The 26801-nt window shown below is 56.9% G+C and overlaps 1 protein-coding gene across 1 annotated transcript in view; it reads left to right on the top strand.

The window, feature by feature from the left end:
* The first annotated feature begins 4393 nt into the window (after positions 1–4393).
* POGLUT1 (protein O-glucosyltransferase 1) overlaps positions 4394–26801 on the top strand; it is a 42290-nt gene continuing 19882 nt past the window's right edge. The window contains exons 1-3 of the mRNA XM_075334826.1: positions 4394–4563; positions 21707–21791; positions 22698–22841. Coding sequence (XP_075190941.1) covers positions 4452–4563; positions 21707–21791; positions 22698–22841 — 341 coding nt within the window. The 5' untranslated portion in view covers positions 4394–4451. The remainder of the gene's footprint in view (positions 4564–21706; positions 21792–22697; positions 22842–26801) is intronic.

The raw sequence follows: 26801 nt of genomic DNA, 5'->3' as shown, positions 1-26801 counted from the left end.
TTCTCATGCGCCGCTGTGGGATCAGGATTCTGGTTCTGGTCCGGTTCTCATGCGGGGCTGTGGGATCAGGGTTCTAGTTCCGGTCCGGTTCTCATGCGGCGCTGTGGGATCAGGGTTCTGGTTCCGGTCCGGTTCTCATGCGGGGCTGTGGGATCAGGGTTCTGGTCCCCGGTCCGGTTCTCTTGGGGCGCTGTGGGATCAGGGTTCTGGTTCCGGTCCGGTTCTCATGCGGGCTGTGGGATCAGGGTTCTAGTTCCGGTCCGGTTCTCATGCGGGGCTGTGGGATCAGGGTTCTGGTTCCGGTCCGGTTCTCATGCGGGGCTGTGGGATCAGGGTTCTGGTTCCGGTCCGGTTCTCTTGGGGCGCTGTGGGATCAGGGTTCTGGTCCCCGGTCCGGTTCTCTTGGGGCGCTGTGGGATCAGGGTTCTGGTCCCCGGTCCGGTTCTCTTGGGGCGCTGTGGGATCAGGGTTCTGGTCCCCGGTCCGGTTCTCTTGGGGCGCTGTGGGATCAGGGTTCTGGTTCCGGTCCGGTTCTCATGCGTCGCTGTGGGATCAGGGTTCTGGTTCCGGTCCGGTTCTCATGCGGGGCTGTGGGATCAGGGTTCTGGTTCCGGTCCGGTTCTCATGCGGGGCTGTGGGATCCGTGGTTCTGGTTCCGGTCCGGTTCTCATGCGGGGCTGTGGGATCCGTGGTTCTGGTTCCGGTCCGGTTCTCATGCGGGGCTGTGGGATCAGGGTTCTGGTTCCGGTCCGGTTCTGATGCGGGGCTGTGGGATCCGTGGTTCTGGTTCCGGTCCGGTTCTCATGCGTCGCTTGGGGATCCGTGGTTCTGGTTCCGGTCCGGTTCTCATGCGGGGCTGTGGGATCAGGGTTCTGGTTCCGGTCCGGTTCTCATGCGGGGCTGTGGGATCAGGGTTCTGGTTCCGGTCCGGTTCTCATGCGGGGCTGTGGGATCAGGGTTCTGGTTCCGGTCCGGTTCTCATGCGGGGCTGTGGGATCAGGGTTCTGGTTCCGGTCCGGTTCTCATGCGGGGCTGTGGGATCAGGGTTCTGGTTCCGGTCCGGTTCTCATGCGGGGCTGTGGGATCAGGGTTCTGGTTCCGGTCCGGTTCTCATGCGGGATCAGGGCTCTGGTTCCGGTCCGGTTCTCATGCGGGGCTGTGGGATCAGGGTTCTGGTTCCGGTCCGGTTCTCATGCGGGGCTGTGGGATCAGGGTTCTGGTTCCGGTCCGGTTCTCATGCGGGGCTGTGGGATCAGGGTTCTGGTTCCGGTCCGGTTCTCATGCGGGGCTGTGGGATCAGGGTTCTGGTTCCGGTCCGGTTCTCATGCGGGATCAGGGCTCTGGTTCCGGTCCGGTTCTCATGCTGGGCTGTGGGATTAGGGTTCTGGTTCCGGTCCGGTTCTCATGCGGGGCTGTGGGATCAGGGTTCTGGTTCCGGTCCGGTTCTCATGCGGGGTTGTGGGATCAGGGTTCTGGTTCCGGTCCGGTTCTCATGCGGGATCAGGGCTCTGGTTCCGGTCCGGTTCTCATGCGGGGCTGTGGGATCAGGGTTCTGGTTCCGGTCCGGTTCTCATGCGGGGCTGTGGGATCAGGGTTCTGGTTCCGGTCCGGTTCTCATGCGGGGCTGTGGGATCAGGGTTCTGGTTCCGGTCCGGTTCTCATGCGGGGCTGTGGGATCAGGGTTCTGGTTCCGGTCCGGTTCTCATGCGGGGCTGTGGGATCAGGGTTCTGGTTCCGGTCCGGTTCTCATGCGGGATCAGGGCTCTGGTTCCGGTCCGGTTCTCATGCGGGGCTGTGGGATCAGGGTTCTGGTTCCGGTCCGGTTCTCATGCGGGGCTGTGGGATCAGGGTTCTGGTTCCGGTCCGGTTCTCATGCGGGGTTGTGGGATCAGGGTTCTGGTTCCGGTCCGGTTCTCATGCGGGATCAGGGCTCTGGTTCCGGTCCGGTTCTCATGCGGGGCTGTGGGATCAGGGTTCTGGTTCCGGTCCGGTTCTCATGCGGGGTTGTGGGATCAGGGTTCTGGTTCCGGTCCGGTTCTCATGCGGGATCAGGGTTCTGGTTCCGGTCCGGTTCTCATGCGGGGCTGTGGGATCAGGGTTCTGGTTCCGGTCCGGTTCTCATGCGGGGTTGTGGGATCAGGGTTCTGGTTCCGGTCCGGTTCTCATGCGGGATCAGGGCTCTGGTTCCGGTCCGGTTCTCATGCGGGGCTGTGGGATCAGGGTTCTGGTTCCGGTCCGGTTCTCATGCGGGGCTGTGGGATCAGGGTTCTGGTTCCGGTCCGGTTCTCATGCGGGGCTGTGGGATCAGGGTTCTGGTTCCGGTCCGGTTCTCATGCGGGGTTGTGGGATCAGGGTTCTGGTTCCGGTCCGGTTCTCATGCGGGATCAGGGCTCTGGTTCCGGTCCGGTTCTCATGCGGGGCTGTGGGATCAGGGTTCTGGTTCCGGTCCGGTTCTCATGCGGGGTTGTGGGATCAGGGTTCTGGTTCCGGTCCGGTTCTCATGCGGGATCAGGGTTCTGGTTCCGGTCCGGTTCTCATGCGGGGCTGTGGGATCAGGGTTCTGGTTCCGGTCCGGTTCTCATGCGGGGTTGTGGGATCAGGGTTCTGGTTCCGGTCCGGTTCTCATGCGGGATCAGGGCTCTGGTTCCGGTCCGGTTCTCATGCGGGGCTGTGGGATCAGGGTTCTGGTTCCGGTCCGGTTCTCATGCGGGGCTGTGGGATCAGGGTTCTGGTTCCGGTCCGGTTCTCATGCGGGGCTGTGGGATCAGGGTTCTGGTTCCGGTCCGGTTCTGATGCGGGGCTGTGGGATCCGTGGTTCTGGTTCCGGTCCGGTTCTCATGCGTCGCTTGGGGATCCGTGGTTCTGGTTCCGGTCCGGTTCTCATGCGGGGCTGTGGGATCAGGGTTCTGGTTCCGGTCCGGTTCTCATGCGGGGCTGTGGGATCAGGGTTCTGGTTCCGGTCCGGTTCTCATGCGGGGCTGTGGGATCAGGGTTCTGGTTCCGGTCCGGTTCTCATGCGGGGCTGTGGGATCAGGGTTCTGGTTCCGGTCCGGTTCTCATGCGGGGCTGTGGGATCAGGGTTCTGGTTCCGGTCCGGTTCTCATGCGGGGCTGTGGGATCAGGGTTCTGGTTCCGGTCCGGTTCTCATGCGGGATCAGGGCTCTGGTTCCGGTCCGGTTCTCATGCGGGGCTGTGGGATCAGGGTTCTGGTTCCGGTCCGGTTCTCATGCGGGGCTGTGGGATCAGGGTTCTGGTTCCGGTCCGGTTCTCATGCGGGGCTGTGGGATCAGGGTTCTGGTTCCGGTCCGGTTCTCATGCGGGGCTGTGGGATCAGGGTTCTGGTTCCGGTCCGGTTCTCATGCGGGATCAGGGCTCTGGTTCCGGTCCGGTTCTCATGCGGGGCTGTGGGATCAGGGTTCTGGTTCCGGTCCGGTTCTCATGCGGGGCTGTGGGATCAGGGTTCTGGTTCCGGTCCGGTTCTCATGCGGGGTTGTGGGATCAGGGTTCTGGTTCCGGTCCGGTTCTCATGCGGGATCAGGGCTCTGGTTCCGGTCCGGTTCTCATGCGGGGCTGTGGGATCAGGGTTCTGGTTCCGGTCCGGTTCTCATGCGGGGCTGTGGGATCAGGGTTCTGGTTCCGGTCCGGTTCTCATGCGGGGCTGTGGGATCAGGGTTCTGGTTCCGGTCCGGTTCTCATGCGGGGCTGTGGGATCAGGGTTCTGGTTCCGGTCCGGTTCTCATGCGGGGCTGTGGGATCAGGGTTCTGGTTCCGGTCCGGTTCTCATGCGGGATCAGGGCTCTGGTTCCGGTCCGGTTCTCATGCGGGGCTGTGGGATCAGGGTTCTGGTTCCGGTCCGGTTCTCATGCGGGGCTGTGGGATCAGGGTTTTGGTTCCGGTCCGGTTCTCATGCGGGGTTGTGGGATCAGGGTTCTGGTTCCGGTCCGGTTCTCATGCGGGATCAGGGCTCTGGTTCCGGTCCGGTTCTCATGCGGGGCTGTGGGATCAGGGTTCTGGTTCCGGTCCGGTTCTCATGCGGGGTTGTGGGATCAGGGTTCTGGTTCCGGTCCGGTTCTCATGCGGGATCAGGGTTCTGGTTCCGGTCCGGTTCTCATGCGGGGCTGTGGGATCAGGGTTCTGGTTCCGGTCCGGTTCTCATGCGGGGCTGTGGGATCAGGGCTCTGGTTCCGGTCCGGTTCTCATGCGGGGCTGTGGGATCCGTGGTTCTGGGCTGCGCTGATTTTGCTTCTGTACATGTTTGGAGGCTTATGAAGAGATGGTGACGTCACAGAGGACGGGGAGGGGTCACCCTGGCGCGGACACCGCCCACTGCTCCGCCCCTTACATCACCACACACGTGACAGCGAGAGATACAAATACCGACAAACTACAACTCCCACAACACCTCGCGGCGGCGGCCATACTGTCCGGCAAGAGTGCGGAGTGTCGATCACATGGATGAGGGCAGCAGGCGCGGCCGATGGATCCCGGAGATGCCGCTCTCCGCGCTGCTAATATTAGCGCTCCTGAGTGCGGGGGTGCGAGGAGCAGAGACCGGCGGCAACGGTGAGAGGCGGGGCTCCGGGGGGGAGGCGGGACCCTGGAGAAGAGGCGGGGCTCCGGGGGGGAGGCGGGACCCTGGAGGAGAGGCGGGGCTCTGGGGGAAGGAGGGACCCAGGAGGAGAGGCGGGGCTACCAGGGGAAGGCGGGACCCTGGAGAAGAGGCGGGGCTGCGGGGGGGAGGCGGGACCCTGGAGGAAAGGCGGGGCTACCAGGGGAAGGCGGGACCCTGGAGGAGAGGCGGGGCTCCGGGGGGAGGCTGGACCCTGGAAGAGAGGGTGGGGGAAAGCGGGACCCTGGAGAAGAGGCGGGGGGAAGGCGGGACCCTGGAGGAGAGGGGGGACCCTGGAGAAGAGGCGGGACCCTGGAGGAGAGGGGGGACCCTGGAGAAGAGGCGGGACCCTGGAGGAGAGGGGGGACCCTGGAGAAGAGGCGGGACCCTGGAGGAGAGGGGGGACCCTGGAGAAGAGGCGGGGCTCCGGGGGGGAGGAGGGATCCTGGAGGAGAGGGGGGAGCTCCTGGGGGAAGGAGGGATCCTGGAGGAGAGGGGGGAGCTCCTGGGGGAAGGAGGGATCCTGGAGGAGAGGGGGGAGCTCCGGGGGAAGGAGGGATCCTGGAGGAGAGGGGGGGCTCCTGGGGGAAGGAGGGATCCTGGAGGAGAGGGGAGAGCTCCGGGGGAAGGAGGGATCCTGGAGGAGAGGGGGGAGCTCCTGGGGGAAGGAGGGATCCTGGAGGAGAGGGGGGGCTCCTGGGGGAAGGAGGGATCCTGGAGGAGAGGGGGGAGCTCCGGGGGAAGGAGGGATCCTGGAGGAGAGGGGGGGCTCCTGGGGGAAGGAGGGATCCTGGAGGAGAGGGGGGAGCTCCGGGGGAAGGAGGGATCCTGGAGGAGAGGGGGGGCTCCTGGGGGAAGGAGGGATCCTGGAGGAGAGGGGGGAGCTCCGGGGGAAGGAGGGATCCTGGAGGAGAGGGGGGGCTCCTGGGGGAAGGAGGGATCCTGGAGGAGAGGGGAGAGCTCCGGGGGAAGGAGGGATCCTGGAGGAGAGGGGGGGCTCCTGGGGGAAGGAGGGATCCTGGAGGAGAGGGGGGAGCTCCGGGGGAAGGAGGGATCCTGGAGGAGAGGGGGGGCTCCTGGGGGAAGGAGGGATCCTGGAGGAGAGGGGAGAGCTCCGGGGGAAGGAGGGATCCTGGAGGAGAGGGGGGAGCTCCTGGGGGAAGGAGGGATCCTGGAGGAGAGGGGGGGCTCCTGGGGGAAGGAGGGATCCTGGAGGAGAGGGGGGGCTCCTGGGGGAAGGAGGGATCCTGGAGGAGAGGGGGGAGCTCCTGGGGGAAGGAGGGATCCTGGAGGAGAGGGGGGAGCTCCTGGGGAAAGGAGGGATCCTGGAGGAGAGGGGGGAGCTCCTGGGGAAAGGAGGGACCCTGGAGGAGAGGGGGGAGCTCCTGGGGAAAGGAGGGATCCTGGAGGAGAGGGGGGAGCTCCTGGGGGAAGGAGGGATCCTGGAGGAGAGGGGGGAGCTCCGGGGGAAGGAGGGATCCTGGAGGAGAGGGGGGGCTCCTGGGGGAAGGAGGGATCCTGGAGGAGAGGGGGGAGCTCCGGGGAAGGAGGGATCCTGGAGGAGAGGGGGGAGCTCCTGGGGAAAGGAGGGATCCTGGAGGAGAGGGGGGAGCTCCGGGGAAGGAGGGATCCTGGAGGAGAGGGGGGAGCTCCTGGGGAAAGGAGGGATCCTGGAGGAGAGGGGGGAGCTCCTGGGGGAAGGAGGGATCCTGGAGGAGAGGGGGGAGCTCCTGGGGAAAGGAGGGATCCTGGAGGAGAGGGGGGAGCTCCTGGGGAAAGGAGGGATCCTGGAGGAGAGGGGGGAGCTCCTGGGGAAAGGAGGGATCCTGGAGGAGAGGGGGGAGCTCCTGGGGAAAGGAGGGATCCTGGAGGAGAGGGGGGAGCTCCTGGGGAAAGGAGGGATCCTGGAGGAGAGGGGGGAGCTCCTGGGGGAAGGAGGGATCCTGGAGGAGAGGGGGGAGCTCCGGGGAAGGAGGGATCCTGGAGGAGAGGGGGGAGCTCCTGGGGAAAGGAGGGATCCTGGAGGAGAGGGGGGAGCTCCGGGGAAGGAGGGATCCTGGAGGAGAGGGGGGAGCTCCGGGGAAGGAGGGATCCTGGAGGAGAGGGGGGAGCTCCTGGGGAAAGGAGGGATCCTGGAGGAGAGGGGGGAGCTCCTGGGGGAAGGAGGGATCCTGGAGGAGAGGGGGGAGCTCCTGGGGAAAGGAGGGATCCTGGAGGAGAGGGGGGAGCTCCTGGGGAAAGGAGGGATCCTGGAGGAGAGGGGGGAGCTCCTGGGGAAAGGAGGGATCCTGGAGGAGAGGGGGGAGCTCCTGGGGAAAGGAGGGATCCTGGAGGAGAGGGGGGAGCTCCTGGGGAAAGGAGGGATCCTGGAGGAGAGGGGGGAGCTCCTGGGGAAAGGAGGGATCCTGGAGGAGAGGGGGGAGCTCCTGGGGGAAGGAGGGATCCTGGAGGAGAGGGGGGAGCTCCGGGGGAAGGAGGGATCCTGGAGGAGAGGGGGGAGCTCCTGGGGGAAGGAGGGATCCTGGAGGAGAGGGGGGAGCTCCTGGGGAAAGGAGGGATCCTGGAGGAGAGGGGGGAGCTCCTGGGGAAAGGAGGGATCCTGGAGGAGAGGGGGGAGCTCCGGGGGAAAGGAGGGATCCTGGAGGAGAGGGGGGAGCTCCGGGGAAGGAGGGATCCTGGAGGAGAGGGGGGAGCTCCTGGGGAAAGGAGGGATCCTGGAGGAGAGGGGGGAGCTCCGGGGAAGGAGGGATCCTGGAGGAGAGGGGGGAGCTCCGGGGAAGGAGGGATCCTGGAGGAGAGGGGGGAGCTCCTGGGGAAAGGAGGGATCCTGGAGGAGAGGGGGGAGCTCCGGGGGAAAGGAGGGATCCTGGAGGAGAGGGGGGAGCTCCGGGGAAGGAGGGATCCTGGAGGAGAGGGGGGAGCTCCGGGGGAAGGAGGGATCCTGGAGGAGAGGGGAGGGATCCTGGAGGAGAGGGGGGAGCTCCGGGGGAAGGAGGGATCCTGGAGGAGAGGGGGGGGGATCCTGGAGGAGAGGGGGGAGCTCCGGGGGAAGGAGGGATCCTGGAGGAGAGGGGGGAGCTCCGGGGGAAGGAGGGATCCTGGAGGAGAGGGGGGGGGGATCCTGGAGGAGAGGGGGGAGCTCCGGGGGAAGGAGGGATCCTGGAGGAGAGGGGGGAGCTCCGGGGGAAGGAGGGATCCTGGAGGAGAGGGGGGGGATCCTGGAGGAGAGGGGGGGAGCTCCGGGGGAAGGAGGGATCCTGGAGGAGAGGGGGGAGCTCCGGGGGAAGGAGGGATCCTGGAGGAGAGGGGGGAGCTCCGGGGGAAGGAGGGAACCTGGAGGAGAGGGGGGAGCTCCGGGGGAAGGAGGGATCCTGGAGGAGAGGGGGAGGATCCTGGAGGAGAGGGGGGATCCTGGAGGCGAAGTGATAAATGTGGAAAGTGGGAATCCAGCAAATAGATATCAGCCAGATACGTGGTGCCGGCCACGCCGCACAGCCACGCCGCACAGCCACGCCGCACAGCCACGCCGCACAGCCACGCCGCACAGCCACGCCGCACAGCCACGCCGCGTTACCTATGAATAGGTAGAATAACAGTGTCTGGGACCCCCAGGAGCGGAGGCATCCCGGAGGCTGGGATCTCCTTATTTTTAGGATCTGGAGCGGAGGTATCCCAGAGGTTGGGATCTCCTTATTTTCGGGATCTGGAGCAGAGGTATCCCGGAGGCTGGGATCTCCTTATATTCTGAAGCGGAGGTACCCCGGAGGCTGGGATTTCATTATTGTCTGGGATCTGGAGCGGAGGTATCCCGGAGGCTGGGATCTCATTATTTTCTTGGATCCCCAGGAGCGGAGGTATCCCGGAGGCTGGGATCTCCTTATTTTTAGGATCTGGAGCGGAGGTATCCCGGAGGCTGGGATCTCCTTATTTTCGGGATCTGGAGCGGAGGTATCCCGGAGGCTGGGATCTCATTATTGTCTGGGACCCCCAGGAGCAGAGGTATCCCGAAGGCTGGGATCTCCTTATTTTTAGGATCTGGAGCGGAGGTATCCCAGAGGTTGGGATCTCCTTATTTTCGGGATCTGGAGCAGAGGTATCCCGGAGACTGGGATCTCCTTATATTCTGAAGCGGAGGTACCCCGGAGGCTGGGATTTCATTATTGTCTGGGATCTGGAGCGGAAGTATCCCGGAGGCTGGGATCTCATTATTTTCTTGGATTCCCAGGAGCGGAGGTATCCCGGAGGCTGGGATCTCATTAAATTCAGGATCTGGAGCGGAGGTATCCCGGAGGCTGGGATCTCATTATTTTCGGGATCTGGAGTTGAGGTATCCTGGAGGCTGGGATCTCCTTATTTTTGGGATCTTGAGCGGAGGTATCCCGGAGGCTGGGATCTCCTTATTTTTGGGATCTTGAGCGGAGGTATCCTGGAGGCTGGGATCTCCTTATTTTCGGGATCTGGACCGGAGGTATCCCGGAGGCTGAGATCTCCTTATTTTGGGGATCTGGAGTGGAGGTATCCCGGAGGCTGGGATCTCCTTATTTTCGGGATCTGGAGCGGAGGTATCCCGGAGGCTGGGATCTCCTTATTTTCGGGATCTGGAGCGGAGGTATCCCGGAGGCTGGGATCTCCTTATTTTCGGGATCTGGAGTGGAGGTATCCCGGAGGCTGGGATCTCCTTATTTTCGGGATCTGGAGTGGAGGTATCCCGGAGGCTGGGATCTCCTTATTTTCGGGATCTGGAGTGGAGGTATCCCGGAGGCTGGGATCTCCTTATTTTCGGGATCTGGAGTGGAGGTATCCCGGAGGCTGGGATCTCCTTATTTTCGGGATCTGGAGTGGAGGTATCCCGGAGGCTGGGATCTCCTTATTTTCGGGATCTGGAGTGGAGGTATCCCGGAGGCTGGGGTCTCCTTATTTTCGGGATCTGGAGTAGAGGCTGGGATCTCCTTATTTTAGGGATCTGGAGCGGAGGCTGGGATCTCCTTATTTTCGGGATCTGGAGTGGAGGTATCCTGGAGGCTGGGATCTCCTTATTTTCGGGATCTGGAGTGGAGGTATCCCGGAGGCTGGGATCTCCTTGTTTTTGGGATCTGGAGTGGAGGTATCCTGGAGTCTGGGATCTCCTTATTTTCGGGATCTGGAGTAGAGGCTGGGATCTCCTTATTTTCGGGATCTGGAGTGGAGGTATCCCGGAAGCTGGGATCTCCTTATTTTCGGGATCTGGAGTAGAGGCTGGGATCTCCTTATTTTTGGGATCTGGAGTGGAGGTATCCTGGAGGCTGGGATCTCCTTATTTTCGGGATCTGGAGTGGAGGTATCCCGGAGGCTGGGATCTCCTTATTTTCGGGATCTGGAGTAGAGGCTGGGATCTCCTTATTTTCGGGATCTGGAGTGGAGGTATCCTGGAGGCTGGGATCTCCTTATTTTCGGGATTTGGAGTGGAGGTATCCTGGAGGCTGGGATCTCCTTATTTTCAGGATCTGGAGTGGAGGTATCCCGGAGGCTGGGATCTCCTTATTTTCAGGATCTGGAGTGGAGGTATCCCGGAGGCTGGGATCTCCTTATTTTCGGGATCTGGAGTAGAGGCTGCGATCTCCTTATTTTCGGGATCTGGAGTGGAGGTATCCCGGAGGCTGGGATCTCCTTATTTTCGGGATCTGGAGTGGAGGTATCCCGGAGGCTGGGATCTCCTTATTTTCGGGATCTGGAGTGGAGGTATCCCGGAGGCTGGGATCTCCTTATTTTCGGGATCTGGAGTAAAGGCTGGGATCTCCTTAATTTCGGGATCTGGAGCAGAGGCTGGGATCTCCTTATTTTCGGGATCTGGAGTGGAGGTATCCCGGAGGCTGGGATCTCCTTATTTTCGGGATCTGGAGTGGAGGTATCCCGGAGGCTGGGATCTCCTTATTTTCGGGATCTGGAGTGGAGGTATCCCGGAGGCTGGGATCTCCTTATTTTTGGGATCTGGAGCACAGACGCCCCCACGTGTGGTCACCAGAGTTGCTGCTGCTGAGAGAGGTTCCCAGCACAGTTTTGCCTTGTACAATGCCAGGAGGACACACCGCTGTGTAGGATCGCTCCACGCTTTCTTGGAGGGAATCTGTCAGCAAGTTCCTCATCTGAGAGCGGCATGATGTTTGGGCAGAGACCCTGAATCTAGTGATGCGTCCCTTAGATTACTGGCTGTGGCCACTGATATAATGTGAGGTTTTACATTGAGCATGTAGCAGAGCTGAGAGAGCTGCCCCCTCTCTATACAGAGTGCGCGATGACCCCGAGGAGTGGCCGGACTACATGGCACCAGCTAGTCACAGCAATGATAATCACAAAGTGATTAAGCCTTTACTGTAAGTAAACAGCAGGAGCCTGATAAGAGGGGCCTCGCTGTGGTTTCATTATTAACCCTTGCAGCGTGCTGTCCTCAGCTCACACCGCATTCCCTGTGTGCAGCGGCTCCCTCCATAGATCCCGGCCCCTTTTATTATCCCCAGTGTATCATATTTTGGATATTTTTATCATTGCTGCCAATTTATATTATAACATGTAATCGCTTCGTTCCTCTTGCTCTATAAACGCATCTCCGGCATCCAACGTTACCGGTACCGGGCGTGCCGCCTGCCTGTAAGCGACTGGTGGCAGCGGTTCATCTTTCCTGTTCTGGAGGAGCGATAGTTTATGTATCATAGCCTCCCTGTCAGCTCCCCAATAATCAACGGTGAAAGTGTCCTGACGATAGAGGGCTGCTAATGAGAAAATGGTGGGAGGTGTCCCCCGCCTGTCATGACAATGCAGTGTAAACCCTTAGTTTCCCTCCGCTCTCTATACAGACATATCTGCAGGTTTTTCCCTCCGCTCTCTATACAGACATATCTGCAGGTTTTTCCCTCGGCTCTCTATACAGACACATCTGCAGGTTTTTCCCTCCGCTCTCTATACAGACACATCTGCAGGTTTTTCCTCTGCTCTCTATACAGACACATCTGCAGGTTTTCCCTCCGCTCTCTATACAGACACATCTGCAGGTTTTCCCTCTGCTCTCTATACAGACACATCTGCAGGTTTTTCCCTCTGCTCTCTATACAGACACATCTGCGGAGGGGAAAACCTGCAGATGTGTCTGTAATAGAGAGAGATGAGGGAAAAACCTGCAGATGTGTCTGTATAGAGAGCGGAGGGGAAAACCTGCAGATGTGTCTGTATATAGAGAGATGAGGGAAAAACCTGCAGATGTGTCTGTAATAGAGAGAGATGAGGGAAAAACCTGCAGATGTGTCTGTATAGAGAGCGAAGGGAAAACCTGCAGACGTGTCGGTATAGAGAGAGATGAGGGAAAACCTGCAGACGTGTCGGTATAGAGAGAGATGAGGGAAAAACCTGCAGGTGTGTCTGTATACACAGCGGAGGGAAAAACCTGCAGATGTGTCTATAGAGAGCGGAGGAAAAGCTGCAGATGTGTCTGTATAGAGGGGGGGGGATCCTGGAGGAGAGGGGGGAGCTCCGGGGGAAGGAGGGATCCTGGAGGAGAGGGGGGAGCTCCGGGGGAAGGAGGGATCCTGGAGGAGAGGGGGGGGGATCCTGGAGGAGAGGGGGGAGCTCCGGGGGAAGGAGGGATCCTGGAGGAGAGGGGGGGGGATCCTGGAGGAGAGGGGGGAGCTCCGGGGGAAGGAGGGATCCTGGAGGAGAGGGGGGAGCTCCGGGGGAAGGAGGGATCCTGGAGGAGAGGGGGGAGCTCCGGGGGAAGGAGGGAACCTGGAGGAGAGGGGGGAGCTCCGGGGGAAGGAGGGAACCTGGAGGAGAGGGGGGAGCTCCGGGGGAAGGAGGGATCCTGGAGGAGAGGGGGGATCCTGGAGGCGAAGTGATAAATGTGGAAAGTGGGAATCCAGCAAATAGATATCAGCCAGATACGTGGTGCCGGCCACGCCGCACAGCCACGCCGCACAGCCACGCCGCACAGCCACGCCGCACAGCCACGCCGCACAGCCACGCCGCACAGCCACGCCGCGTTACCTATGAATAGGTAGAATAACAGTGTCTGGGACCCCCAGGAGCGGAGGCATCCCGGAGGCTGGGATCTCCTTATTTTTAGGATCTGGAGCGGAGGTATCCCAGAGGTTGGGATCTCCTTATTTTCGGGATCTGGAGCAGAGGTATCCCGGAGGCTGGGATCTCCTTATATTCTGAAGCGGAGGTACCCCGGAGGCTGGGATTTCATTATTGTCTGGGATCTGGAGCGGAGGTATCCCGGAGGCTGGGATCTCATTATTTTCTTGGATCCCCAGGAGCGGAGGTATCCCGGAGGCTGGGATCTCCTTATTTTTAGGATCTGGAGCGGAGGTATCCCGGAGGCTGGGATCTCCTTATTTTCGGGATCTGGAGCGGAGGTATCCCGGAGGCTGGGATCTCATTATTGTCTGGGACCCCCAGGAGCAGAGGTATCCCGAAGGCTGGGATCTCCTTATTTTTAGGATCTGGAGCGGAGGTATCCCAGAGGTTGGGATCTCCTTATTTTCGGGATCTGGAGCAGAGGTATCCCGGAGACTGGGATCTCCTTATATTCTGAAGCGGAGGTACCCCGGAGGCTGGGATTTCATTATTGTCTGGGATCTGGAGCGGAAGTATCCCGGAGGCTGGGATCTCATTATTTTCTTGGATTCCCAGGAGCGGAGGTATCCCGGAGGCTGGGATCTCATTAAATTCAGGATCTGGAGCGGAGGTATCCCGGAGGCTGGGATCTCATTATTTTCGGGATCTGGAGTTGAGGTATCCTGGAGGCTGGGATCTCCTTATTTTTGGGATCTTGAGCGGAGGTATCCCGGAGGCTGGGATCTCCTTATTTTTGGGATCTTGAGCGGAGGTATCCTGGAGGCTGGGATCTCCTTATTTTCGGGATCTGGACCGGAGGTATCCCGGAGGCTGAGATCTCCTTATTTTGGGGATCTGGAGTGGAGGTATCCCGGAGGCTGGGATCTCCTTATTTTCGGGATCTGGAGCGGAGGTATCCCGGAGGCTGGGATCTCCTTATTTTCGGGATCTGGAGCGGAGGTATCCCGGAGGCTGGGATCTCCTTATTTTCGGGATCTGGAGTGGAGGTATCCCGGAGGCTGGGATCTCCTTATTTTCGGGATCTGGAGTGGAGGTATCCCGGAGGCTGGGATCTCCTTATTTTCGGGATCTGGAGTGGAGGTATCCCGGAGGCTGGGATCTCCTTATTTTCGGGATCTGGAGTGGAGGTATCCCGGAGGCTGGGATCTCCTTATTTTCGGGATCTGGAGTGGAGGTATCCCGGAGGCTGGGATCTCCTTATTTTCGGGATCTGGAGTGGAGGTATCCCGGAGGCTGGGATCTCCTTATTTTCGGGATCTGGAGTAGAGGCTGGGATCTCCTTATTTTAGGGATCTGGAGCGGAGGCTGGGATCTCCTTATTTTCGGGATCTGGAGTGGAGGTATCCTGGAGGCTGGGATCTCCTTATTTTCGGGATCTGGAGTGGAGGTATCCCGGAGGCTGGGATCTCCTTGTTTTTGGGATCTGGAGTGGAGGTATCCTGGAGTCTGGGATCTCCTTATTTTCGGGATCTGGAGTAGAGGCTGGGATCTCCTTATTTTCGGGATCTGGAGTGGAGGTATCCCGGAAGCTGGGATCTCCTTATTTTCGGGATCTGGAGTAGAGGCTGGGATCTCCTTATTTTTGGGATCTGGAGTGGAGGTATCCTGGAGGCTGGGATCTCCTTATTTTCGGGATCTGGAGTGGAGGTATCCCGGAGGCTGGGATCTCCTTATTTTCGGGATCTGGAGTAGAGGCTGGGATCTCCTTATTTTCGGGATCTGGAGTGGAGGTATCCTGGAGGCTGGGATCTCCTTATTTTCGGGATTTGGAGTGGTGGTATCCCGGAGGCTGGGATCTCCTTATTTTCAGGATCTGGAGTGGAGGTATCCCGGAGGCTGGGATCTCCTTATTTTCGGGATCTGGAGTAGAGGCTGCGATCTCCTTATTTTCGGGATCTGGAGTGGAGGTATCCCGGAGGCTGGGATCTCCTTATTTTCGGGATCTGGAGTGGAGGTATCCCGGAGGCTGGGATCTCCTTATTTTCGGGATCTGGAGTGGAGGTATCCCGGAGGCTGGGATCTCCTTATTTTCGGGATCTGGAGTAAAGGCTGGGATCTCCTTAATTTCGGGATCTGGAGCAGAGGCTGGGATCTCCTTATTTTCGGGATCTGGAGTGGAGGTATCCCGGAGGCTGGGATCTCCTTATTTTCGGGATCTGGAGTGGAGGTATCCCGGAGGCTGGGATCTCCTTATTTTTGGGATCTGGAGCACAGACGCCCCCACGTGTGGTCACCAGAGTTGCTGCTGCTGAGAGAGGTTCCCAGCACAGTTTTGCCTTGTACAATGCCAGGAGGACACACCGCTGTGTAGGATCGCTCCACGCTTTCTTGGAGGGAATCTGTCAGCAAGTTCCTCATCTGAGAGCGGCATGATGTTTGGGCAGAGACCCTGAATCTAGTGATGCGTCCCTTAGATTACTGGCTGTGGCCACTGATATAATGTGAGGTTTTACATTGAGCATGTAGCAGAGCTGAGAGAGCTGCCCCCTCTCTATACAGAGTGCGCGATGACCCCGAGGAGTGGCCGGACTACATGGCACCAGCTAGTCACAGCAATGATAATCACAAAGTGATTAAGCCTTTACTGTAAGTAAACAGCAGGAGCCTGATAAGAAGGGCCCCGCTGTGGTTTCATTATTAACCCTTGCAGCGTGCTGTCCTCAGCTCACACCGCATTCCCTGTGTGCAGCGGCTCCCTCCATAGATCCCGGCCCCTTTTATTATCCCCAGTGTATCATATTTTGGATATTTTTATCATTGCTGCCAATTTATATTATAACATGTAATCGCTTCGTTCCTCTTGCTCTATAAACGCATCTCCGGCATCCAACGTTACCGGTACCGGGCGTGCCGCCTGCCTGTAAGCGACTGGTGGCAGCGGTTCATCTTTCCTGTTCTGGAGGAGCGATAGTTTATGTATCATAGCCTCCCTGTCAGCTCCCCAATAATCAACGGTGAAAGTGTCCTGACGATAGAGGGCTGCTAATGAGAAAATGGTGGGAGGTGTCCCCCGCCTGTCATGACAATGCAGTGTAAACCCTTCGTTTCCCTCCGCTCTCTATACAGACATATCTGCAGGTTTTTCCCTCCGCTCTCTATACAGACATATCTGCAGGTTTTTCCCTCGGCTCTCTATACAGACACATCTGCAGGTTTTTCCCTCCGCTCTCTATACAGACACATCTGCAGGTTTTTCCTCTGCTCTCTATACAGACACATCTGCAGGTTTTCCCTCCGCTCTCTATACAGACACATCTGCAGGTTTTCCCTCCGCTCTCTATACAGACATATCTGCAGGTTTTCCCCTCCGCTCTCTATACAGACACATCTGCAGGTTTTCCCTCCGCTCTCTATACAGACATATCTGCAGGTTTTTCCCTCTGCTCTCTATACAGACACATCTGCAGGTTTTTCCCTCTGCTCTCTATACAGACACATCTGCAGGTTTTTCCCTCCGCTCTCTATACAGACACATCTGCAGGTTCTTCCCTCCACTCTCAATACAGACACATCTGCAGGTTTTCCCCTCCGCTCTCTATACAGACACATCTGCAGGTTTTCCCCTCCGCTCTTTATACAGACACATCTGCAGGTTCTTCCCTCCACTCTCAGGAAAAACCTGCAGATGTCTGTGACACACCCAACTCCGTCCCCTTTACTCTCAGTGCAGAAACTCCCTCCAGAAGGTGATTGAGGGTCTCTGAATGATCCAATGTTGTCCTAAATGACTGATGATGATAAATATAAGCCCCTGTGTGTAACAAGTCTCCGTATAATGCCCCTGCTCTGTGATAGGCTCATGTTCTGTGTAAAGCGCAGAGAGCATCATGAAGACCAAGGAACACAACAGGCAGGTCCACGATACTGTTGTGGAGAAGTTTAAAGCCGGCTTTGGTTACAAAAATATTTCCAAAACTTTACACATCCCAAGAAGCCCTGTGCAAGCGATCATATTGAAATGGAAGGATCATACCCCTGCAAATCTACCAAGACCCGGCCGTCCATCCAAACTGTCATCTCACACAAGGAGAAGACTGATCAGAGATGCAGCCAAGAGGCCCATGATCCCTCTGGATGATCTGCAGAGATCTACAGCTGAGGTGGGAGAGTCTGTCCATAGCACAATAATCAGTCTACACTGCACAAATCTGGCCTTTATGGAAGAGTGGCAAGAAGAAAGCCATTTCTCACAGATATCCATAAAAAGTGTTGTGTAAAGTTTCCACAAGCCACCGGAGACCCCAAACATGTGGAAGAAGGGGCTCTGGTCAGATGAAGCCAAAATCACACTATCTGGGCACAATGCCAAACGATAAGCAGCACAGCTCATCACCCTGAACACACCATCCCCACTGTCAGACATGGTGGTGGCAGCATCATGGTTTGGGCCTGCTTTTCTTCAGCAGGGACAGGGAAGATGGTAAAATTGATGGGAAGATGGAGCCAAATACAGGACCATTCTTGAAGAAAACCTGTTGGAGTCTGCAAAAGACCTGGGACTAAAGCGGGCTTTACACGCTGTGACATTGCTAGCCGATGCTAGCGATGGCGAGCATGATAGCACCCGCCCCTATCGTTATGCCGATATTTGGTGATTGCTGCCGCAGCGAACATTATCACTACAGCAGCATCACACGCACTTACCTGGTCGGCGGCGTCGCTGTGACTCCGAACAATCCCTCCCTCAAGGGGGAGGGACGTTCGGCATCACAGTGATGTCACCACGATGTCTCTAAGCGGCCGGCCAATCAAAGTGGAGGGGCGAGATGAGCGGGACGAACATCCTGCACACCTCCTTCCTTCCTCATTGCGGGTGTGTTTCAGGTAAGGTGAGGTTCCTCGTTCCTGCGGCGTCACACACAGCGATGTATGCTGCCGCAGGTACGAGGATCAACTTCGCCCACGTGACAGCAGCGATATTTAAGAATGGACCCCCATGTCAACAAGGAGCGATTTTGGACGTTTTTGCAACAATCCAAAATCGCTCATAGGTGTCACACACAACGAGATCGCACAACGAGATCAATTCTGTGACCCCAACGAGATCGCTGTAGCGTGTAAAGCCCACTTTAGATGGAGATTTGTCTTCCAACAAGACAATGATCCCAAACATATAGCAAAATCTACAATGGAATGGTTCACAAATAACCGTATCCAGGTGTTAGAATGGCCAAGTCACAGTCCAGACCTGAACCCAATCGAGAATCTGTGGAAAGAGCTGAAAACTGCTGTTCACAAACGCCTCCATCCAACCTCACTCAGCTCCAGCTGTTTACAAAGAATGGGCGAGAATTTCACCTCTCCATGTGCAAAACTGATAGACACATCCCCCAAGAGACCGCAGCTGTAATCACAGCAAAAGGGGGCGCTACAAAGGATTCACTTACAGGGGATGAATAATATTGCACGCACCAATTTACAGTTATTTATTATAAAAGTGTAAAATAAGCAATAAATTTCCTTCCTCTTCACAATTGTGTCACTTGTTGTAGATTCTTCACCAGAACATTCACATTTTATCTTTATGTTTGAGCCTGAAATGTGGGAAAAGGATGAAAAATTCATGGGGGTGGATACTTTCACAAGACACTGTATATTTACAATGACATAAAGTTTGTGACAACACCTGTGGTTCTGCGGCTATATGGGCCACCGCTGCGCTGTGTTCCCGGGGCGGGTGATGGCACAGCTGAGGTGGTCTTACTCCCTTCAGGTGGAGCGGACCCCGGGGGGGGGGGGGGGTGATGGTGCAGCTGAGGTGGTCTTACTCCCTACAGTTGGAGCGGACCCCGGGGCGGGTGGTGATGGCGCAGCTGAGGTGGTCTTACTCCCTACAGGTGGAGCGGACCCCGGGGGGAGGGGGTGATGGTGCAGCTGAGGTGGTCTTACTCCCTACAGGTGGAGCGGACCCCGGGGCGGGGGGTGATGGCGCAGCTGAGGTGGTCTTACTCCCTTCAGGTGGAGCGGACCCCGGGGGGAGGGGGTGATGGTGCAGCTGAGGTGGTCTTAGTCCCTACAGGTGGAGCGGACCCCGGGGCGGGTGGTCATGGCACAGCTGAGGTGGTCTTACTCCCTACAGGTGGAGTGGACCCCGGGGCGGGTGGTGATGGCGCAGCTGAGGTGGTCTTACTCCCTACAGGTGGAGCGGACCCCGGGGGGAGGGGGTGATGGTGCAGCTGAGGTGGTCTTACTCCCTACAGGTGGAGTGGACCCCGGGGCGGGTGGTGATGGCGCAGCTGAGGTGTTCTTGCTCCGTACACATGGAGCGGACCCCGGGGCGACCGTTGGTAATATGAGAAGTCTATGATGGCAGGCTGTGACGCAGGACGGATGGAGACGACACCGGGGGGAGGGCTGGAGACGACACCGGGGGGAGGGCTGGAGACGACACCGGGGGGAGGGCTGGAGACGACACCGGGGGAGGGACGGAGACGACACCGGGGGAGGGACGGAGACGACACCGGGGGAGGGCTGGAGACGACACCGGGGGAGGGCTGGAGACGACACTGGGGGAGGGCTGGAGACGACACCGGGGGAGGGCTGGAGACGACACCGGGGGAGGGCTGGAGACGACACCGGGGGAGGGCTGGAGACGACACCGGGGGAGGGCTGGAGACGACACCGGGGGAGGGCTGGAGACGACACCGGGGGAGGGCTGGAGACGACACCGGGGGAGGGACGGAGACGACACCGGGGGAGGGACGGAGACGACACCGGGGGAGGGCTGGAGACGACACTGGGGGAGGGCTGGAGACGACACCGGGGGAGGGCTGGAGACGACACCGGGGGAGGGCTGGAGACGACACCGGGGGAGGGCTGGAGACGACACCGGGGGAGGGCTGGAGACGACACCGGGGGAGGGCTGGAGACGACACCGGGGGAGGGACGGAGACGACACCGGGGGAAGGACGGAGACGACACCGGGGGAGGGACGGAGACGACACCGGGGGAAGGACGGAGACGACACCGGGGGAGGGCTGGAGACGACACCGGGGGAGGGCTGGAGACGACACCGGGGGAGGGCTGGAGACGACACCGGGGGAGGGCTGGAGACGACACCGGGGGAGGGACGGAGACGACACCGGGGGAGGGACGGAGACGACACCGGGGGAGGGACGGAGACGACACCGGGGGAGGGACGGAGACGACAGCGGGGGAGGGATGGAGACCACACCGTTTCTTTGTAACTACGGTCTTGTACTCCCTGCACCGGTTCTCCGTTTACAGCCGGATTAGTCCACCTCGCTATGTTGGGTTCCCCGGTGATGAGCCTCCGCTAATCCCGAGTCGGTCTGAGGCCAGCACCGGTACGCCCCTCGTCTGCCTTTCCCGGTCGTCTCTCTGCGCTGACTTTCTCCCTCCTGTCCTGCGCCTCCACACACCGGGCCCTGAGCCAGGGGCCCCGGACCCTCAAAAGGACTTCTGCCTGCCGGCTCCCTGGTCCTCTGTGGCCCCTTCCAGCGAATTCGTGTGCTGCTTGTGGCCCTAAGGTGTGTACAGCCCACCCCCCCTTCCCCCGGTCTTCGGTGTTACTGGGAAGTCCTGAAGTATTGTCCTAGTCTAGGCACCGGGGCCCCGTGTGCGACCAAATCCTTCCACCGGGAGATGGTGCCTGTGGAACAAGACTATAATGGCGTCTGGCACCCGCCCCATATCTCTGGGATTCTCTCCTCAGCGTCACAGGGGTTGAGGGGACCCCGGGGCCCGGACCCCTCGTCGGTCTCCTCCCCACTCCTGACTGACTCTGTCAACTTTTAAACTTAGCTCCGCCCCTTTTACCTCAGAGCTCAGCGCTAAGCTCCTCCCCCGGCTGGTTCTAGAGACAGTGCAGGGGCTTCAGAGCCAGATATTACTGGTCTCAGCATTAATGGCCCCTGCCCTGACCTAATGTGTGAGGTAACCATTGTGTGGCTGCAGGGTCTTACTGCGGGACCCGATAGATGGCCTCTCTCTTACCCAGGATCCGGCACCACGCCTCTGACTGAGGCGCAGTACCTCTGTGGTGATCGCAGCCTCAGGGGCGCCACATCTGTATAGAGAGTGGAAGGAAAAACCTGCAGATGTGTCTGTATAGAGAGGAGGGAAAACCTGCAGATGTGTCTGTATAGAGAGCGGAGGCAAAAACCTGCAGATGTGTCTGTAATAGAGAGAGATGAGGGAAAAACCTGCAGATGTGTCTGTATAGAGAGCGGAGGGGAAAACCTGCAGATGTGTCTGTAATAGAGAGGAGGGAAAACCTGCAGATGTGTCTGTATAGAGAGCGGAGGGAAAAACCTCCAGATGTGTCTGTATAGAGAGGAGGGAAAAACCTGCAGATGTGTCTGTATAGAGAGAGGAGGGAAAAACCTGCAGATGTGTCTGTAATAGAGAGAGATGAGGGAAAAACCTGCAGATGTGTCTGTATAGAGAGCGGAGGGGAAAACCTGCAGATGTGTCTGTAATAGAGAGAGATGAGGGAAAAACCTGCAGATGTGTCTGTATAGAGAGCGGAGGGGAAAACCTGCAGATGTGTCTGTATATAGAGAGATGAGGGAAAAACCTGCAGATGTGTCTGTAATAGAGAGAGATGAGGGAAAAACCTGCAGATGTGTCTGTATAGAGAGCGGAGGGAAAACCTGCAGACGTGTCGGTATAGAGAGAGATGAGGGAAAACCTGCAGACGTGTCGGTATAGAGAGAGATGAGGGAAAAACCTGCAGGTGTGTCTGTATACACAGCGGAGGGAAAAACCTGCAGATGTGTCTATAGAGAGCGGAGGAAAAGCTGCAGATGTGTCTGTATAGAGAGAGGAGGGGAAAACCTGCAGATGTGTCTATAGAGAGGAGGGGAAAACCTGCAGATGTGTCTGTATAGAGAGCGGAGGGGAAAACCTGCAGATGTGTCTTTTATAGACAGCAGAGGGAAGCTAAGGGTTTCACTAGATAGATATAATCATGCCCTGTATTTTAAACCCCTCTTATCACATTTCTTATCTTCTATCTCTCTGTTGTAGAGCAGCGATGGCGCACATATATGAACCGCATTCACAACAGGATAAGGAGTCACCGGTCGTGCCACGACCACCCCTGCTTTACTGGGTAACAGACCAGGAAACCATGTGACCATTGCGGTCCTCTCACCCCAACCACTGTCCTGTTGAGCTCACACTTTCTCCTTCACTCCTGACCACGAACATTCCCCCTGTCTGGTCTTCTCTCACCACCCTCCCGCCTCTTGTCGCCCTGCTATCTCCCACCGCAGTGCCTTGCCCCGCCGCCCTGCTTTGTCCCACTGCCCTGTTATCTCCCACCGCAGTGCCTTGCCCCGCCGCCCTGCTTTGTCCCACTCCCTTGCTATCTCCCACCGCAGTGCTTTGTCCCACCGCCCTGCTTTGTCCCACTGCCTTGCTATCCCACCGCAGTGCCTTGCCCCGCCGCCCCGCCCTGCTTTGTCCCACTGCCTTGCTATCTCCCACCGCCCTGCTTTGTCCCACCGCCCTGCTATTTCCCATTGCTCTGTCTTGCCCCGCCACCCTGCTTTGTCCCACTGCCTTGCTATCTCCCACCGCAGTGCCTTGCCCCGCCGCCCCGCCCTGCTTTGTCCCACTGCCTTGCTATCTCCCACCGCCCTGCTTTGTCCCACCGCCCTGCTATTTCCCATTGCTCTGTCTTGCCCCGCCACCCTGCTTTGTCCCACTGCCTTGCTATCTCCCACCGCAGTGCCTTGCCCCGCCGCCCCGCCCTGCTTTGTCCCACTGCCTTGCTATCTCCCACCGCCCTGCTTTGTCCCACCGCCCTGCTATTTCCCATTGCTCTGTCTTGCCCAGCCACCCTGCTTTGTCCCACCGCCCTGCTATTTCCCATTGCTCTGTCTTGCCCCACCGCCCTGCTTTGTCCCACCGCCTTGCTATCTCCCACCGCAGTGTCTTGCCCCGCCGTCCTGTCTCGCCTTCTTTCTTTTCTCTTCTCCTGACCTCCTGCCCCTGCTCTTTGCTCACATTCTAGGCTCATTCAGAAGGATCTGGCGCCATTCACTTCAGGAATTTCCCGAGAACTCATGAAAGACATATTAAGTCGTAAACTGGGAACCCATTACCAGGTCCTCAACCATCAGCTGTACCGGGAGGAAGACTGCATGTTCCCGGCTCGGTGAGTCCTAGAGAACATCATATCAAGGTGCTACCGAGATCAAAGGACCCTTCTAGGGAGATATGTCTTCTGCCATCAGTCGTCTGTTACTGTGTCTCCTGTGGTCGTGTCTTCTGCCATCAGTATTCTGTTACTGTGTCTCCTGTGGTCGTGTCTTCTGCCATCAGTCTTCTCTTACTGTGTCTCCTATGGTCGTGTCTTCTGCCATCAGTATTCTGTTACTGTGTTTCCTGTGGTCGTGTCTTCTGCCATCAGTCTTCTCTTACTGTGTTTCCTGTGGTCGTGTCTTCTGCCATCAGTCTTCTCTTACTGTGTTTCCTGTGGTCGTGTCTTCTGCCATCAGTCTTCTCTTACTGTGTTTCCTGTGGTCGTGTCTTCTGCCATCAGTCTTCTCTTACTGTGTCTCCTGTGGTCGTGTCTTCTGCCGTCAGTCTTCTCTTACTGTGTCTCCTGTGGTCGGGTCTTCTGCCATCAGTATTCTGTTACTATGTCTCCTGTGGTCGTGTCTTCTGCCATCAGTCTTCTCTTACTGTGTCTCCTGTGGTCGTGTCTTCTGCCATCAGTCTTCTGTTACTGTGTTTCCTGTGGTCGTGTCTTCTGCCATCAGTCTTCTGTTACTGTGTTTCCTGTGGTCGTGTCTTCTGCCATCAGTCTTCTGTTACTGTGTCTCCTGTGGTCGTGTCTTCTGCCGTCAGTCTTCTCTTACTGTGTCTCCTGTGGTCGTGTCTTCTGCCATCAGTCTTCTGTTACTGTGTTTCCTGTGGTCGTGTCTTCTGCCGTCAGTCTTCTGTTACTGTGTTTCCTGTGGTCGTGTCTTCTGCCATCAGTCTTCTCTTACTGTGTCTCCTGTGGTCGGGTCTTCTGCCATCAGTCTTCTCTTACTGTGTTTCCTGTGGTCGTGTCTTCTGCCATCAGTCTTCTGTTACTGTGTTTCCTGTGGTCGTGTCTTCTGCCATCAGTCTTCTCTTACTGTGTCTCCTGTGGTCGGGTCTTCTGCCATCAGTCTTCTCTTACTGTGTTTCCTGTGGTCGTGTCTTCTGCCATCAGTCTTCTGTTACTGTGTTTCCTGTGGTCGTGTCTTCTGCCGTCAGTCTTCTCTTACTGTGTTTCCTGTGGTCGTGTCTTCTGCCATCAGTCTTCTGTTACTGTGTCTCCTGTGGTCGGGTCTTCTGCCGTCAGTCTTCTGTTACTGTGTTTCCTGTGATCGTGTCTTCTGCCATCAGTCTTCTGTTACTGTGTCTCCTGTGGTCGTGTCTTCTGCCGTCAGTCTTCTGTTACTGTGTTTCCTGTGGTCGTGTCTTCTGCCATCAGTCTTCTGTTACTGTGTTTCCTGTGGTCGTGTCTTCTGCCATCAGTCTTCTGTTACTGTGTCTCCTGTGGTCGTGTCTTCTGCCGTCAGTCTTCTGTTACTGTGTCTCCTGTGGTCGTGTCTTCTGCCATCAGTCTTTTGTTACTATGTCTCCTGTGGTCGTGTCTTCTGCCGTCAGTCTTCTGTTACTGTGTTTCCTGTGGTCGTGCCTTCTGCCATCAGTCTTCTGTTACTGTGTGTCATGTGGTCGTGTCTTCTGCCGTCAGTCTTCTGTTACTGTGTCTCCTGTGGTCGTGTCTTCTGCCATCAGTATTCTGTTACTGTGTTTCCTGTGGTCGGGTCTTCTGCCAAAAAGTCTTCTCTTACTGTTTCTCCTGTGGTCGTGTCTTCTGCCGTCAGTCTTCTCTTACTGTTTCTCCTGTGGTCGTGTCTTCTGCCATCAGTCTTCTCTTACTGTGTCTCCTGTGGTTGTGTCTTCTGCCGTCCGTCTTCTCTTACTGTGTTTCCTGTGGTCGTGTTTTCTGCCGTCAGTCTTCTGTTACTACAGTTAGGTCCAGAAATATTTGGACAGTGACACAAGTTTTGTTATTTTAGCGGTTTACAAAAACATGTTCAGAAATACAATTCTATATATAATATGGGCTGAAAGTGCACACTCCCAGCTGCAATATGAGAGTTTTCACATCCAAATCGGAGAAAGGGTTTAGGAATCATAGCTCTGTAATGCATAGCCTCCTCTTTTTCAAGGGACCAAAAGTAATTGGACAAGGGACTCTAAGGGCTGCAATTAACTCTGAAGGCGTCTCCCTCGTTAACCTGTAATCAATGAAGTAGTTAAAAGGTCTGGGGTTGATTACAGGTGTGTGGTTTTGCATTTGGAAGCTGTTGCTGTGACCAGACAACATGCGGTCTAAGGAACTCTCAATTGAGGTGAAGCAGAACATCCTGAGGCTGAAAAAAAAGAAAAAATCCATCAGAGAGATAGCAGACATGCTTGGAGTAGCAAAATCAACAGTCGGGTACATTCTGAGAAAAAAGGAATTGACTGGTGAGCTTGGGAACTCAAAAAGGCCTGGGCGTCCACGGATGACAACAGTGGTGGATGATCGCCGCATACTTTCTTTGGTGAAGAAGAACCCGTTCACAGCATCAACTGAAGTCCAGAACACTCTCAGTGAAGTAGGTGTATCTGTCTCTAAGTCACCAGTAAAGAGAAGACTCCATGAAAGTAAATACAAAGGGTTCACATCTAGATGCAAACCATTCATCAATTCCAAAAATAGACAGGCCAGAGTTACATTTGCTGAAAAACACCTCATGAAGCCAGCTCAGTTCTGGAAAAGTATTCTATGGACAGATGAGACCAAGATCAACCTGTACCAGAATGATGGGAAGAAAAAAGTTTGGAGAAGAAAGGGAACGGCACATGATCCAAGGCACACCACATCCTCTGTAAAACATGGTGGAGGCAACGTGATGGCATGGGCATGCATGGCTTTCAATGGCACTGGGTCACTTGTGTTTATTGATGACATAACAGCAGACAAGAGTAGCCGGATGAATTCTGAAGTGTACCGGGATATACTTTCAGCCCAGATTCAGCCAAATGCCGCAAAGTTGATCGGACGGCGCTTCATAGTACAGATGGACAATGACCCCAAGCATACAGCCAAAGCTACCCAGGAGTTCATGAATGCAAAAAAGTGGAACATTCTGCAATGGCCAAGTCAATCACCAGATCTTAACCCAATTGAGCATGCATTTCACTTGCTCAAATCCAGACTTAAGACGGAAAGACCCACAAACAAGCAAGACCTGAAGGCTGCGGCTGTAAAGGCCTGGCAAAGCATTAAGAAGGAGGAAACCCAGCGTTTGGTGATGTCCATGGGTTCCAGACTTAAGGCAGTGATTGCCTCCAAAGGATTCGCAACAAAATATTGAAAATAAAAATATTTTGTTTGGGTTTGGTTTATTTGTCCAATTACTTTTGACCTCCTAAAATGTGGAGTGTTTGTAAAGAAATGTGACAATTCCTACAATTTCTATCAGATATTTTTGTTCAAACCTTCAAATTAAACGTTACAATCTGCACTTGAATTCTGTTGTAGAGGTTTCATTTCAAATCCAATGTGGTGGCATGCAGAGCCCAACTCGCCAAAATTGTGTCACTGGCCAAAGATTTCTGGACCTAACTGTATGTCTCCTGTGGTCGTGTGTTCTCCCGTCAGTCTTCTCTTACTGTGTCTCCTGTGGTCGTGTCTTCTGCCATCAGTCTTCTGTTACTGTGTCTCCTGTGGTCGTGTCTTCTGCCGTCAGTCTTCTCTTACTATGTCTCCTGTGGTCGTGTGTTCTCCCGTCAGTCTTCTCTTACTATGTCTCCTGTGGTCGTGTGTTCTCCCGTCAGTCTTCTCTTATTGTGTCTCCTGTGGTCGTGTCTTCTGCCGTCAGTCTTCTGTTACTGTGTCTCCTGTGGTCGGGTCTTCTGCCGTCAGTATTCTGTTAATGTGTGTCCTGTGGTCTTGTCTTCTGCCATCAGTCTTCTCTTACTGTGTCTCCTGTGGTCGGGTCTTCTGCCGTCAGTCTTCTCTTACTGTGTCTCCTGTGGTCGTGTCTGCTGCCGTCAGTCTTCTGTTACTGTGTCTCCTGTGGTC

The sequence above is a fragment of the Anomaloglossus baeobatrachus genome, chromosome 2 (genome assembly GCF_048569485.1).
Source record: "Anomaloglossus baeobatrachus isolate aAnoBae1 chromosome 2, aAnoBae1.hap1, whole genome shotgun sequence".
Taxonomy (NCBI): domain Eukaryota; kingdom Metazoa; phylum Chordata; class Amphibia; order Anura; family Aromobatidae; genus Anomaloglossus; species Anomaloglossus baeobatrachus.
This window is presented reverse-complemented; position numbering and strand designations above follow the sequence as displayed.